The sequence below is a fragment of the Ranitomeya imitator genome, chromosome 3, assembly GCF_032444005.1.
Source record: "Ranitomeya imitator isolate aRanImi1 chromosome 3, aRanImi1.pri, whole genome shotgun sequence".
NCBI classification, from domain to species: domain Eukaryota; kingdom Metazoa; phylum Chordata; class Amphibia; order Anura; family Dendrobatidae; genus Ranitomeya; species Ranitomeya imitator.
In genome coordinates this window covers 379543187-379559584 of record NC_091284.1, presented here as the reverse complement: position 1 = coordinate 379559584, position 16398 = coordinate 379543187, and the positions used below count along the sequence as shown (strand labels likewise).

General features: G+C 40.8%; 1 protein-coding gene across 1 annotated transcript in view; it reads right to left on the bottom strand.

Moving 5' to 3' along the window:
• Positions 1 to 16398, bottom strand: part of MYOM3 (myomesin 3) — a 252275-nt gene that overhangs the window by 118729 nt on the left and 117148 nt on the right. Inside the window, exons 11-13 of the mRNA XM_069756945.1 lie at positions 15248 to 15389; positions 9101 to 9300; positions 2684 to 2737 (exon numbers count right to left, since the gene is read on the bottom strand). Coding sequence (XP_069613046.1) covers positions 2684 to 2737; positions 9101 to 9300; positions 15248 to 15389 — 396 coding nt within the window. The remainder of the gene's footprint in view (positions 1 to 2683; positions 2738 to 9100; positions 9301 to 15247; positions 15390 to 16398) is intronic.

Here is a 16398-nt window from a genome sequence, read left to right as displayed (position 1 = left end):
GTTCATTATACATGAACATGTGCATTATACTGTACAAGAGAGAGTTGCAATTGCCTCCGTATTGGTCATGCACTCTTCCCACTAGTCGTAAGGTTGTTTTTGATTAGTATCAACTACATACTGTATCCAGAATAAAAGGTCTTATCTGTTTTTTTGTTGTTGTTATTTTCCCTATGGGACTGAGCAGTTAGCAACTACTTGCCTCTGCTGCACTGTGATGATCCCTCAAGGCTTAGGCCCCTTTCACACATAAATTTTTTGCCGTCAGTCACAATCCATTGGCTCGACGGATCCATCTCAGATTGTGAAAACTGATGCAACGGATTCGTTTTTTCGACGGATCCGACTAGCAGATCTGGCTAATTTGATCCAAAAATAAATCGGAGCATGCTCAGTTAAAAAAAAAAAACGGAATATGTCGTTGGATTCAGTCATTTGATGGATACCGCACCCATAGGCTTTTATTCGAGCAAACAACGGATGGCGATGGATCCGTCGCTGTCCGATTTTTCGACGTACATAAAAAACGTTACTTTGTCTCTTGTCTCCAGCCGCCGGACAAACAATTTTCGACTAATCCAGCAAACAACCGATAAAACGTCGCAATCCGTCGCTAATACGAGTCTATGAGAAAAAAACAGATCTGGCGGCATCAGTCACTGGAATCGTTTTTTCAAAATCCAGCGGATTGCAACTGATAGCAAAAAACTGATGTGTGAAAGGGCCTTTAGACTGCTCCTGCCACTTAATCTCCTGCTTCCTGTGATGTCATGTTGACAGAGCAGTTTCTTCTCTTCCACTTTGCTAAGTTAATGAGCATCAATGCTGAAATCATGTTGATTGACAGACAGTTTTGTTTTGCATTAGGCTGAACCGTCTCAATCAACATGACATTGGCAGTGACACCCTGTTGGCAGAGCAAAGTGGTAAGACTCCTGTTGTACAGGTGCATTGTGATTTACCGATGCATCAGAGTGAGGTTACTTCTACAATTGGATCAAATTAATCTAGTAAATGTAGCAACAGCATTTCAAAATCATAAAAAATACATGTACTGTATTCCAGAGCTGTAAGCTAGCTACTACATCTTTGCTATGTGCTGAAAAATGAAACTGATCATTATATTATGTGAAATGTGTCATCTGTTAAAAGACAAAATGTATGGTGTATATATATATATCTATATCTATATATATATATATATACTTTATATAAATAAATCATTTATCATTAGAGGATCCAAGAATAATGATGTGTTAGGCATTCAATTACATATTCTATCTGTTACACTAAGATACCCAAAGGGAGTGAACAGAAATGCACAACTTAAAATACAATTTTAATTGATTTTTTTTAAATAATCTTTTTGTAAAATTAACCAATTTGAACAAAATAAACAAAAAAGTAACCTCAGATGTAAGAGACACATTAGGCTTTAGGTTCCTTTAAACACACCAATAACATATATAATTAGTATGTAACAAAAATGATTAAAGGGGACAGTCTATAGTGAATGGATAATATTAGAGGTAAATGAATGCAGAAAAACAAGAAAAGGAAACAAAATGCACCTAAATTACATATGAAAGCATAGCCTGGCAATGTCCAAGGCTCCTAATGCTAAACACACACTGGTGCCACAAATCCTTATACACCAAAGCAAACAACTCTTCCATAGTTAGTATAACTATATAGACTGAAACCTCTGCGGATATACTCACAGTGTGTGGGGCCTGTACCGTGTCCCTCAACCACGACGCGCATTTCGTCCACACTTCAGTATTTTCCCGGAGTCCACCTCATAGGAAACCATGGAACTGCGGGGGGCTCTGGCCTTCCACAAAATGTTGGCAGGGCCCTCGCAGCACTGAAAACCCCCGCAGCAGCACCAGAGAACCCCACAGCAGCCCCGGAGACCCCTGCAGCACCGGACACCCGCAGCAGAACCAGACACCCGCAGCAGCGCGCTGCACATCGGAACACCCCCGCATCCCAGCCTGCGGTCTGCAGCATCACCCAACTCCTGCCTTCTCCAGCAATTACCCTGGGACCCCGCTTCACCGCAGCCCCCACCCCCTGGTAAGCAATAAGACTCATGGATTATAAGAAGCACAATCATATTTTTCTCCTCAAAATTTGGGGTAAGCCTTACAATCCCCCCCAAAAATAAAAATAAAAATTATATATATATTATATATATATAGAGAGAGAGAGAGAGAGAGAGAGAGAAAAAAAAAATTGGAACAGCATCTAAAAAATACCTTCATGCAGTGCAAAGCTCTCCCAGCCAGTAGTCCAATGACTTCCAACAATATGAACAGAATAAGAAAAGCAGCACAAAAAAAATAGAAAAAAGTGGACTTTATTGCCTGAACGGCGTGGCAACGTTTCGGATGCAAAATCCTTTTTCAAGGCTTGAAAAAGGATTTTGCATCCGAAACGTTGCCACGCCGTTCAGGCAATAAAGTCCACCTTTTTCTATTTTTTTGTGCTGCTTTTCTTATTCTGTTTATATATATATATATATATATATATATATATATTTATATATATTTATATATATATATATATATTTATATATATATATATATATATATATATATATAATAAATACAATGGCCTGTTTTATCTATCACACATATTCCTTTACTGTTCATTTAAAATCCTTTGTGTACTTGCTTACCTTCAAGATCCTCTTTATTGAGTGTAATTACCCTTGCTTCATCATATGGAATGACTGTTAATACAAAATGAAATAGAAGTAACATTACTGTGGAGAAAATTAAACATACGGTATGTATTTTTCACACCCTTGCTGTTCATACGCATTTTAATACATATTAGACAAAACAAAAGCAACCCATTGGTCCTGGCTTATTTGTAATTTTCTATTGGATACTTCTTGGAATAAATGAGCAACGTAAAGTACTCATAATGCGGGCCTAATAAAAAAAAATATCTCAGCACTATCCATGCTGGAGCCCACTTCTCTGGGACCCGCATTACCAAGGCTAGCTACCACGGTAACACATACCTCCCATCCAGGACTTGTCCGGCTGTAACCTTACTATATATATATATATATATATATATATATATATATATATATATATATATATACTAGATGGTGGCCCGATTCTAACGCATCGGGTATTCTAGAATATGCATGTCCACGTAGTATATTGCCCAGTCACGTAGTATATTGCTCAGTGACGTAGTATATTGCTCAGCCACGTAGTATATTGCCCAGTTACATAGTATATTGCCCAGTGACGTAGTATACAGCACAGAGCCATGTAGTATATTGCACAGCCACATAGTATATTGGCCAGTCATGTAGTATATTGCCCAGCTACATAGTATATTGCCCAGCCACGTATGTCACAGGTTAAAAAATAAAAAATAAACATATACTCTGCAACCTCCTGCTCTGTGGCCTCCCCACGAACACTCTCGCACCCCTCCAATCTATTCTAAACTCTGCTGCCTGACTAATCCACCTGTCCCCCCGCTATTCCCCGGCTTCTCCCCTCTGTCAATCCCTTCACTGGCTCCCCATTGCCCAGAGACTCCAGTACAAAACCCTATCCATGACGTACAAAGCCATCCACAACCTGTCTCCTCCATACATCTGTGACCTCGTCTCCCGGTACTTACCTACACGCAACCTCCGATCCTCACAAGATCTCCTTCTCTACTCCCCTCTTATCTCCTCTTCCCACAATCGCATACAAGATTTCGCGTATCAACCCTACTCTGGAACCCTCTACCACAACAAATCAGATTCTCGCCTACCATCGAAACTTTCAAAAAGAGCCTGAAAACCTACCTATAACCTGCAGTAACCACCGATCGACCAAACCGCTGCATGACCAGCTCTACCCTCGCCTACTGTATCCTCACCCATCCCTTGTAGATTGTGAGCCTTTGCGGGCAGGGTCCTCTCTCCTCCTGTACCAGTTATGACTTGTATTGTTTAAGATTATTGTACTTGTTTTTATTATGTATACCCCTCCTTACATGTAAAGCGCCATGGAATAAATGGCGCTATAACAATAAATAATAATAATAATAATACTCACCTTCCGAGGGAGCCCTTGTAGTCATGTCGCCTGTGTGCGGTGCACTCGGCAGCTTCCGGTCCCAGGGTTGGTAGCGCAGGACCCGTGATGATGTCGTGGTCACATGACCGTGACATCACGGCAGGTCCTTCTCGTGCAGGTGCGCAGGACCTGCGATGAGGTCGCGGTCACATGACCATGACGTCATGGCAGGTCCTTGTCGCATACCTTCCTTGCCACCGGAACCTGCCGCTTGCATGGAGCGGTTACCGGAGCGTCGCGAGGAGCGGGAAAGGCGGCGGAAGGTGAGTATATAATGACTTTTTATTTTTTTAATTATTTTTAACAGATCTTTTTACTATTGAGGCTGCATAGGCAGCATCAATAGTAAAAAAGTTGGTCACACAGGGTTAATAGCAGCATTAATGGAGTGCGTTACACCGCGGTCCATTAGCGCTGCCATTAATCCTGTGTGAGCGCTGACTGGAAGGGAGTACGGAGCGGGCACTGATTGCGAGGAGGAAGGAGCGACCATGTTGCCGCCGGACTGCGCCCGTTGTTGATTGGTCGTGGCAATGGTCATGGGCGTTTTGCCACGACCAATCAGCGACTTGGATTCCATGACAGACAGAGGCCGTGACCAATGAATATCCGTGACAGACAGACAGAAAGACAGACAGACAAACAGATGGAAGTGATCCTTAGACAATTATATAGTAGATATATACACACTGTGTGCAGAGTTATTAGGCAAGTTGTATTTTGATCACATGATACATTTTGTACATGTTGTCCTACTCCAAGCTGTTCAGACTTGAGAGCCAACTACCAATTAAGTAAATCAGGTGATGTGCATCTCTGTAATGAGGAGGGGTATTGTCTAATGACATCAAAACCCTATATAAGGTGTGCTTAATTATTAGGCAACATCCTTTCCTTTGCCAAAATGGGTCAGAAGAGAGATTTGACGGGCTCTGAAAAGTCCAAAATTGTGAAATGTCTTGCAGAGGGATGCCACAGTCTTGAAAAAACTGCCAAACATTTGAAGCGTGATCACCGAACAATCAAGCGTTTCATGGCAAATAGCCAACAGAGTCACAAGAAGCATATTGGGCAAAAAGGGCGCAAAATAACTGCTCATGAATTGAGGAAAATCAAGCGTGAAGCTGCCAAGATGCCATTTGCCACCAGTTTTATCATATTTCAGAGCTGCAACGTTACTGGAGTAACAAAAAGCACAAGGTGTGCGATACTCAGGGACATGGCCAAGGTAAGGAAGGCTGAAAAACGACCACCTTTGAACAAGAAACATAAGATAAAACGTCAAGACTGGGCCAAGAAATATCTTAAGACTGACTTTTAGGTTTTATGGACTGATGAAATGAGACTGACTCTTGATGGGCCAGATGGATGGGCCAGAGGCTGTATCAGTAAAGGGCAAAGAGCTCCACTCCGACTCAGACACCAGCAAGGTGGAGGTGAGGTACTGGTATGGGCTGGTATCATCAAAGATGAACTTGTGGGACATTTTTGGGTTGAGTTTGGAGTGAAGCTCAACTCCCAGACCTACTGCCAGTTTCTGGAAGAGAACTTCTTCAAGCAGTGGTACAGGAAGAAGTCGGTATCGTTCAAGAAAAACATGATTTTCATGCAGGACAATGCTCCATCACATACCTCCAACTACTCCACACGTGGCTGGCCAGTAAAGGTCTCAAAGAAGAAAAAATAATGACATGGCCCCCTTGTTCACCTGATCTGAACTCCATAGAGAACCTGTGGTCCCTCATAAAATGTGAGATCTACAGGGAGGAAAAACAGTACACCTCTCGGAACAGTGTCTGGGAGGCTGTGGTGACTGCTGCACGCAATGTTGATCGTAAAAAGATCAAGCAACTGACAGAATCTATGGATGGAAGGCTGTTGAGTGTCATCATAAAGAAAGGTGGCTATATTGGTCACTTATTTTTTGGGGTTTTGTTTTTGCATGTCAGAATGTTTATTTCTAAATTTTGTGCAGCGATATTGGTTTACCTGGTGAAAATAAACAAGTGAGATGGGAATATATTTGGTTTTTATTACGTTGCCTAATAATTCTGCACAGTAATAGTTACCTGCACAAACAGATATCCTCCTAAGATAGCCAAATCTAAAAAAAAACACTCCAACTTCCAAAAATATTAAGCTTTGACATTTATGAGTCTTTTGGGTTGATTGAGAACATAGTTGTTCATCAATAATAAAAATAATCCTCTAAAATACAACTTGCCTAATAATTGTGCACACAGTGTGTATATATATATATATATATATATATATATATATATATACATACACAGTATGGAAAATAAATATTTGATACACTGCTGATTCTGTAAGCTTTCCCACCTACAAAGAATGGAGAGATCTGTAAGTTTTATAGTAAATGCACTTCAGCAGTGAGAGGCAGAATTTAAAAATAAAAAAACAGAAAATCACATTGTATGATTTTTAAATATTAAAATTACATTTTATTGCATGAAATAAGTATTTGATCAGCTACCAACCGGCAAGAATTCTGGCTGTCACAGACCTGTTAGTTTTTCTTTAAGACACCCTCATACTCTGCACTCATTACTGTATTAATTGCAGCTGTTTGAACTTGTTACTTGTATAAAAGACACGTCTGTCCACATAATCAATGACACTTTAATCTCTACACCATGGCCAAGACCAAAGAGCTGTCTAAGGACCAGAAATGCGTAAGGTTGTTTTTATGCGTTTTTTATTTTAATCATGTACTAAATAAGCTTGTTTGAATTTTACCTAGATGGAGTCCTATCTACGAATCCCATCTTCTTCTTATCCAGTGGTGTGTTCACCAGCAGGATGGGCACACCACTGGATGCGCAATTTATGCTACCTCTTTGAATATGGACTCCTACATTGAGAGTCTCCACTTTTCCTCTTCAAGTCTCAAACATTACTGTTAGTAACACAATACGCCGTCATGGATTAAAATCCTGCAGGGCATGCAAGGTCCCCCTGCTCCCTGTTTGAAGTTTGCCAATGACCATCTGGAGGATCCAAAGGAGGCACGGGATCAGGTCATGCGATCAGATGAGACCATAATTGAACTTTTTGGTATCAACTCAACTTGCCGTGTTTGGAGGAAGAAGGATGAGTACAACCCCAAGAACACCATCCCAACCTTGAAGCATGGTGGGGAAACATCATACTTTGGGGTGCTTTTCTGCAAAGGGGACAGGACAACTGCACTGTATTAAAGGGAGTATGGATGGGGTCATGTATCGCGAGATTTTGGCCAACAACTTTCATCCCTCAGTAAGAGCATTGAAGATGTGTCATTGCTAGGTCTTCCAGCATGACAATGACCCAAAGCACACCGCCAGGGCAACTATTGAGTGGCTCCGTAAAAAGCATTTCAATGTCATGGAGTAGCCTAGCCAGTCTCCAAACCTGAACCCAATTGAAAATCTTGGAGGGAGCTGAAACTCACTGAAACTCACTGTTGCCCAGCGACAGCTCCAAAACCTGAAAGATCTGGAGAAGATCTGTTTGGAGAAGTGGGCCAAAATCCCTGCTGCAGTGTGTGCAAACTTGGTCAAGAACTAGAGGAATCGTCTGACCTCTGTAATTACAAACAAAGGTTTCTGTACCAAATACTAAATTCTGTTTTTCTATTGTATAAAATACTTTTTTCATGCAATAAAATGCAAATTAATTACGAACAAAGTAATACAATGTGGTTTTCTGTATTTTTTTTTAAAGATTCTGTCTCTCACAGTTGAACTGTACCTAAGATAAAAATTGCAGCTCTCTCCTTTCTTTGTTGGTGAAAAAACTTAATATTGGCAGTGTATCAAATCCTTATTTTCCCCACTATATATTTACACTTACATATAGGAAGTATGACAGTTTTTTTTATTAGGCACAGATTTTGGATCCAGGTTTTAGGAACGGCCAAAACAGCTGGGTAGGACTGGCCGTTCCCATACATCCCGTTCCAGGCCTTGGAACGGCCTATCTAAGGCAGTTCAGCTGACTCATTCAGTGTCTGTGTGTGGTAGGAGGGAAACACCTGTGTGATACTGGGCAGTCTGTTGTGAGAAAAACCTTTTGTTAATAAACCAATTGGTGGCATTCGTTATAGAAGAATTTCTAAACTATTGACGGCGCCAGTTAGCACTGTTGGGGCCATAAGCCAAAACTGGAAAAAAATAATTTCACATTAAACCGGTCATGAACAGGTGCTCCTCACAAGATTTCAGACAGAGGAGTTGTCCAGGAGCCAAGGACCAGCTTAAGCGCCGCAGACGGCACCATTTTGTCGGAAAAAACCCCCATTAGATTTCATCAAGATCCGATAGATCCTACTGCATAGGCGACGCCAGCGCCATCTTGATGGAGCCTAATTTTTTCTCAAGCAAAATGTCCCTGGTGGCGGTGCCTGTGCACTAGCATCTATTGCGTTAGATGCTACAGCGCAGGCTCCTTTGGTGCCATCTTGATGAAGCCTAATTTTTTTTTTCACTGCCAAGATGCCGGCGGCGCCTGCCTGAGGAATGTGAATTTTTAAAAAAACCATATTATATTCAGCTTTGACAAAGATCGCTGTAGCGATCAAAACGCCTCTCTTCCTGTTCCTGTAGTGCTGTCCCGGTGCATTCATGTTTTAATATGAACAAATAAAGGACAATTTTTTGATTTTACCCAAGGAGCTGGAACATTGATGCTTTTCCATTTGAACATTATACTGACTCATTTGCATCAACAATTTAGGAAAATCAGAGAAAACAGCATTTCCATATTAATTTGGAAAGGGGTGAATACTTCTAGTAATTTAATTCATATAATATCCTTAGATTATAAATTAAGATGAAAAAAGTAAATTATCTCCACAATTTCCTATGAGGTTGTTTTTTTAGCATCAGTTTGGCAATTATTGATTGCCTTAACTCTCTAGCTATGAACCATGTTAAGGGGGTTGCATCTAAATGATTGTTACAAAGTATTATCATGTAAAAACTTCTTGTACAAACCTATGGATTTTTTCTCTGGAGCGGAATCTCTCATAGTCACAGGTTCACTAGGCTTTGAAGGATGACTTACTCCAACTTGATTGAGGGCTGTCACTCGGAATTGATATGTATTTCCTTCAGTAAGTCCACTTACAGGAAACTTGCAGATTTTTGCTGGAATTTTATTGCACTGTATCCATTCATTTGTTGAAATGTCAAGACTTAATAAAGATATAACATTTTATTACATTAGCAAACCTATTGTGGATGTCAGAATGTAATAAGTATGCTTTTTCAGAAAGTTTAATGCATATTAAGTAGTTTTACTTACATGACTTGTAACACAATATTATTAATTTATCAATCATTAAATGTTTTATTGCGAGACTGATTGGGGATACTTGAGATGTGCGAGACCTGCAATCTGATTGATAAATGTTAGGGAGACTATGGACCTTTTTAACTGCCAAATTGGTGTTTTGTTCTCGCTCCCTATACTTTTGCAATTGTTCGTTGTATAAAAATAGAATCATGATTGCGCTAACAACCATCAGGAGTAGCATAGAATGGACATTGGTCCAGTGGCCTGGTTGGTAGTCCATAGCTGCCGGACCAGAACCCTACAAACCGGCTCTTTGGCTTCTTTCACACTTGCGTTGTCTGCTGTGCGCCGTTGTGCAGTAAAATGATGTATCGACGGACGTCACGAAAATAGTGGAAAACGTGTGTGACGCATCCAGTGTAATGACGAATGCGTCGTTTGTGTTGTTGCCACAATGTCAATGGAGAAATTTCCAGGAAGCAAATGTCCGGGGATGAGAGAGAGAGACTGACTTTTTCTCCCGGAATTGAAAATCCTTCCGGGCATGCTCAGAGGGGAAAAACGTGATACGCCACTGGATTCCAGTGTGTGACGGTCAGCGACGGATCCTGCGTCCATAGGCTTCCATTATAGCTGACGGGCAGCGCAGAATGCGTCGCTGACCAATTTTTCGACATGTAGAAAAAAACGTTCCTCTGAATGTTTTCTCCGCACGATGGACCGCTATTTTCCGACGGATCCAGTGCATGACGGATGAAACGGATGGCAATCCATCACAATCCGTCGCTAATGCAAGTCTATGGGAAAATGCAGGATCCTGCAAATTTTTTTGCATTCTCAAAAAACGTCGGATTGTGACGGAGGCCAAACGACGCAAGTGTGAAAGTAGCCTTACCTGCCAGCACATTTCTTTTGATTAGTTTGCCAGGCGTGATATACTGTGTGCATCCCACCGCAAAGTAATGATGTTGCGGGGACTACTAATCAGAAGAGGTGTCAGGGATGCAGGCAGGAAGTAGGTGATTTACAATGCTCTAGTTCGGTGGCTACAGACTACCGACAGTGCCACAGGACTATGATCGGGGGGCTGGCTGTTATTAGATACCTGGAGTAGGCCATGCTCCCTGATCTGGGACAAAACGTCCCAGAAAGAATCAGGAGCACTGAAGAGCAGATCCACCATCACATTCAGGATTACAAATCCCTATGGATGTTAGTTTTATAGTTTAAGAAGGCATTTCCATGAGAATACTTTTTATCTCTCGGGAGCACCTCTTTAAAGCAATTCCAATGGTGTATTTTTCATGTAACATCATCATTACTGCTATTCTGTGCAAAGATAACTTCACCTCCAGGGGATTATAGTCTAAATCACATCTGATGTGCAAAAATTTTATTACATATATTTATATGTGGGATACAAAGAAAGAAAATTTCTAAAGTACTGTGCAAAAGTTTTAGACACATATGGAAAAAATGCTGCAAAGTAAGAATTCTTTTAAAGACTGAAGTGTTAATAGTACATTCTTTATCGATCAGCAAAGTGGTACCAGTATTTAAAAAAGTTAATAGGTGGATCCAGGCAACTACTGTCTGGAAAGTCTGAGATCATTTTTTTTGCAAAATTTGAGGGCATTTTAGGAGACTAGATGGTGGCCCGATTCTAACGCATCGGGTATTCTAGAACAGAGGTCCCCAACTCCAGTCCTCAAGGCCCACCAACATGTCATGTTTTCAGGATTTCCTTAGTCTTGCCCAGGTAATAATTGCATCACCTGTGCAATGTAAAGGAAATCCTGAAAACATGACCTGTTGGTGGGCCTTGAGGACTGGAGTTGGGGACCTCTGTTCTAGAATATCTATGTATGTATGTATATAGCAGCCATAGTATATAGCACAGGCCATGTAGTATATAGCAGACAAGTACTACATGCTATATAATATGTGGCTGCTATATACATGCATACATATTGTAGAATACCCGATGCGTTAACTGTGGCCACGCAGTATATAACACAGCCCAAACAGTATATAACAAAGCCCGTGTACTATATAACACAGCCCACGTAGTATATAGCAGCCACATAGTATATAACACAGGCGACGTAGTATATAACACAGCCCACGCAGTATATAACACTGGCCATGTAATATATAGCACAGCCCAAACAGTATATAACACTGGCCACGTAATATATAGCATAGCCCACACAGTATATAACACTGGCCACGTAATATATAGCACAGCCCACGCAGTATACAGTATAACACAGCCCACGTAATATATAGCAGTGTGGGCACCATATTCCTGTTAAAAAAAATAATTAAAATAAAAAATAGTTATATACTCACCCGCCGGGATCCAGCGAAGCTTTGCCGATGCGCGCGATGCTGCCGCCACCTTCCGTTCCCAGTGATACATTGCGAAATTACCCAGATGACTTAGCGGTCGTGCGAGACCGCTAAGTCTTCTGGGTAATTTTGCAATGCATCTCTGGGAACGGAAGCTGGCGGCAGCCACGCGCGCCTCGGCGGACTACGGAAGGTGAGAATAGCAGGTTTTTTGTTTTTTTATTATTTTTAACATTACATCTTTTTACTATTGATGCTGCATAGGCAGCATCAATAGTAAAAAGTTGGGGACACACAGGGTTAATAGCAGCGTTAACGGAGTGCGTTACCCACAGCATAACGCGGTCCGTTAACGCTGGCATTAACCCTGTGTGAGCGCTGACTGGGGGGCAGTATGGAGGGGGCGCCGGGCACTGACTGGACGGAAGTAGGGAGGGACTAATCGGACTGTGTCTGTCGTTGATTGGTCGCGGCAGCCAGGACAGGCAGCTGGCGAGACCAATCAGCTATGCGGGATTTCCGGGACAGACAGAAAGACAGACAGACGGAAGTACCCCTTAGACAATTATATAGTAGATGATTTGCAAAAATGTAGCAGGCAATAATATAACTAACAACCATCATGGATTCATGACTTTACAAAGGTATTTCAGTCTTTGCTGATGACACCAAACCCTTTCCGCTGATAAAAACTAAGCTTGACAGTATAATATTACAAAACGACCTGATAAGATAAGCTGTTGGAATTGGCAAACACATAGCATATGAAATTTAATGTAGATAAATGTAGAGTACTGCACCCAGGATGGAGTGATTGTATTTCTGCATATACAATAAATGGAGATATACTAGGGACTACAGAACAGGAGAAGGACTTAGGTATTCTGGTTACAAGTAAGCTGAGCAGTAGTACTCAATGTCAGGCCGCAGCCACAAAAGCAAACAAGATTTTAGGGTGTATAAAACAATAAATAAAATCCTGTTATCCAAATGTATTATTTATTACTCCTCTATAAATCACTTGTAAGGTGACATCTTGAATATGTGATCCAGTTTTGGGCTCCACATTTCAAAAAGGATACTGGGAAGCTAGTTCAGAGTCGGGAAACTAGATTAGGCAGATTTGATGATGTTGAGACTATAGCTCTATGGGGCCATATAATCACATCCAGATCTTCTTATTCTTTATACTGAAGATAGTTCCTAATAACATTGGCTGTATGTTTGGGGTCGTTGTCCTGCTGAGAAATAAATTTGGAGTCAATCAGATGTCTCCACGATGCATGATAGATAAATATCTGCCTGTATTTCTCAGCAATGACAACAACAATAAATGGGCAACATTGAGAATCATAGATGCAGTCGTCGGCCTAGAAAACTTAGTGCAGCTGCTGGAAATTCATGTCATGCCTACTTTTCTTCATAATGGGAAGATGTCCCGCAGTGCTATCGCCTTAGAACTAACAGCAGCCAGTGGGACACAGCTATACCCATCTGTTTGTATAAGTTTGACCAGTAATTGGTCTTCATAGAAGAATTGCTGCCAAAAACCACACGTTTGACATGGAAAGAAGGCCAAGTGACTCAATTATGCATGAAAACAGAATCTAAAAATTGCAGCAGTGCTCTGGACTGATGAGTCAAAATATGAAATATGCAGAATACAATTTGAACACACGGGGCTGGATAGAGGTACAACAACGAGTGTCTGCAGGCAACAGTGAAGCATGGTAGAGGTTTCTTACAAGTTTGGGTCTGCATTTCAGCAAGCGGAGTTGTAAATTTGATCAAGATTAATGATGTCCTCAAGGCTGAGAAATTTAGGCAGATTCCTATTCTCATGAAATACCATCAGGGAGACATCTGATTGGCTCCAAATTTGTTCTGCAGCAGGATAACAACTCCAAACATACAGCAAAAGTCATTAATTTAAATCAGTCAGTAGGGTCAATCACTCTAAACCATCTTTATGAGCATGTAGGTCATGGTAGGCGATGTCTTATTCCACAGAAATCTTTTCTTATATGTACATGAGCTGTTCAGAACTATGGACCAGACACTGTTCTGCATGAGAATCTGCCTCCAGACATTATTTTAAATAAAAGGAGGAGTTACCAGTGTGACATGTACTGGCCGCTCCCTGCTCTCCTGATCTCACTGCAGAGCTGTGTGTGGTTATAACTAACACAATCTACAGGTTCCTGTCAGGGCTTCAGCTTCCATGGGCAGCCAGTGTTGTAATATTGTTGCAGTACAGCAGAGCTGTAGCAAATGTGTTTGTAAGGAGACAAAGTTCAGTTGTACTGTTCTGTGTTAGCTACATGTCTCACACTGGTAACACCCATTATCCATTATAATAAGCTATGGAGGCAGATTCTCATGCAGATCAGTATCTGACCCATAGTCCTGAACAGCTTATTTACGCATAAGAAAATCGTGTTTTTCTGTGGAATAAGACATCATATCGCAGATATCAAACTATCATTTTATTCAGCGTCCTGTAAGCTGCCTGCCCATATAGACTGCTTCAAATGGTTGAACAAACTGGCAGATTCCCTTTTAAAACTATCTTCAGCGTTAAGAACAAGGAGTCTTGAAAATGATGATCTGGCCCTATACAGCCCTGATCTCAACATCATTAAGTCTATCTGGGATTACATCAAGAGATAGAAGGATTTGCCCAAGCCTGGAATTACAGAAGATCTGTGTTTAGTTCAGCAAGATGTTTGGAAAAACCTCCCTGACAATTTCCTTCAAAACATGTGTGCAAACGTACATGGAAGATTTGATGCTGTATTGAAGACAAAGGGTGGTCACACCATATATAGATTTAATTTAGATTTTTCTTTTGTTCATTCATTTTTCATTTTGTTAATTGATAAAAATATACCATTAAAACTTTTTTTTAAAGCATTATTACTTTGCAGCATTTTTTAACACCCACATCAAACTTTTGCATAGTACTGTATGTAAAAACAAATAATTTAAATGTACCTTTTTATTATTTAAAAAAAATGTAGGGTTCTAGTTACCTAAAAGTACCATGATCACTGACAATGGAGATAGATGCTATGATAGGCACCGCTATAACGAATAAAAAGTGAAGGTCTGCTATTTTGCTCTGTCAGCCCACCCACCACAAATTATTATTAAAGTTTTATTGCATTCTTCAACCAAATAGTAAGAATGGATGGATACTTGGCTTTAAGGTGCTTATATTAGAATTGAAGCTTGATCAGTGATTTCTATGTTGAATACACAGCAGATTATATAAGCACTGTATCCATGATAAGATTACAGTTGGCATATCCTCTAGTAATGTGTGCACAGATGGCAATAAGTGCCCTATTTGTCTCTGGTTGAAAACAACCTTGTTTAGCTCCTTGTCAGGATGACTTCCTGATACTTGTTTCGCTAAAATGACCTTGCTTCTTCTAGAGGCCAACATAACATTATTGCTACTATTACACATTAATATTTTATAGTGCACTTACCTCTCAATAAAGTAACCAATTATAGGGCCGCCTCTGTCATCACTTGGAGGAGTCCAGGATAAGAGTAGACAGTCTTTCTGGATGTCATTGCACTTTACACTGAGGGGGGATCCTGAAATCCCTGCCTTATTTGGTTCAGAATCTTGGCAAGAATAATTGAAAAAAATATAATGAATTTCAATATTATTTAACAGATAAATAATCTTTTTGTACATACGGTTGTGTGAAAAAGTGTTTTCCCCCTTCCCGATTTCCTATTTTGCATGTTTGTCACACTTAAATGTTTCAGATCACCAAACAAATTTAAATATTAGACACAGATAACACAAGTAAACACAATATGCAATGTTTAAATAAAGGTCTGTATTATGCAAATAGCCTCTTCAGAGAGAAAGGGGACTTGAACTCTATATAGTGCCGCCTGTTGGAAGTAGCGATCCAACAAGTCACAATCAACCCTTTAACGAGTCTTGCAATATGACTTAGGATAAAAGCCAAAACAGAATCTCAATTTGCATACACAGTGTTTCGGGCCATTGGCCCTCGTCAGTGCAAAGTATGAGATCTAATTTGGCTAGGTGAGAGGTTCTAGACTGAGGTCTAAGGGGTAAGGCTTTTCCTTGTGGACCTCCTTGACAAGCCAGATCTGGTATGTCACTCTCCATAAGGAGAAACCTTACCCCTTAGACCCCAAGTCTGTATTAGGGATGAACGAATAGCTTCAGATAACTCCTTATACGAATAGCTATAGTGCTTACCAAACAGCTGCATGGGCAACCCTGATAATTGGAGGGCTCCTGATGATCAGCTGTTTGGCGTGTGTCGCGGCCATGTCACAGTCACAACCAGTGGCGTAACTACAAAGTGAGGGGCCCCGATGCGAACTTTCAAATGGGGCCCCCCCGCGCCAAAATATTTCCCACCGAAATTCACATTTTCCCTATTCATTTCGCACACTATAGTTGTGTTGCAATGTTGTATAGTCTGACCTAATACTGCCCTGTACTCGCTGAGAAAAATGATTTTATAACTAACATGTCCCTATAGTAATATGTCCTCCCTCGCTCTAATTCCAGGCGCACTCCCGGCGTTTGAAATTTGTGTGCTGTTTCTTCCTGGTATGACGCTGCAGTGCGTCATTTCCAGACCTG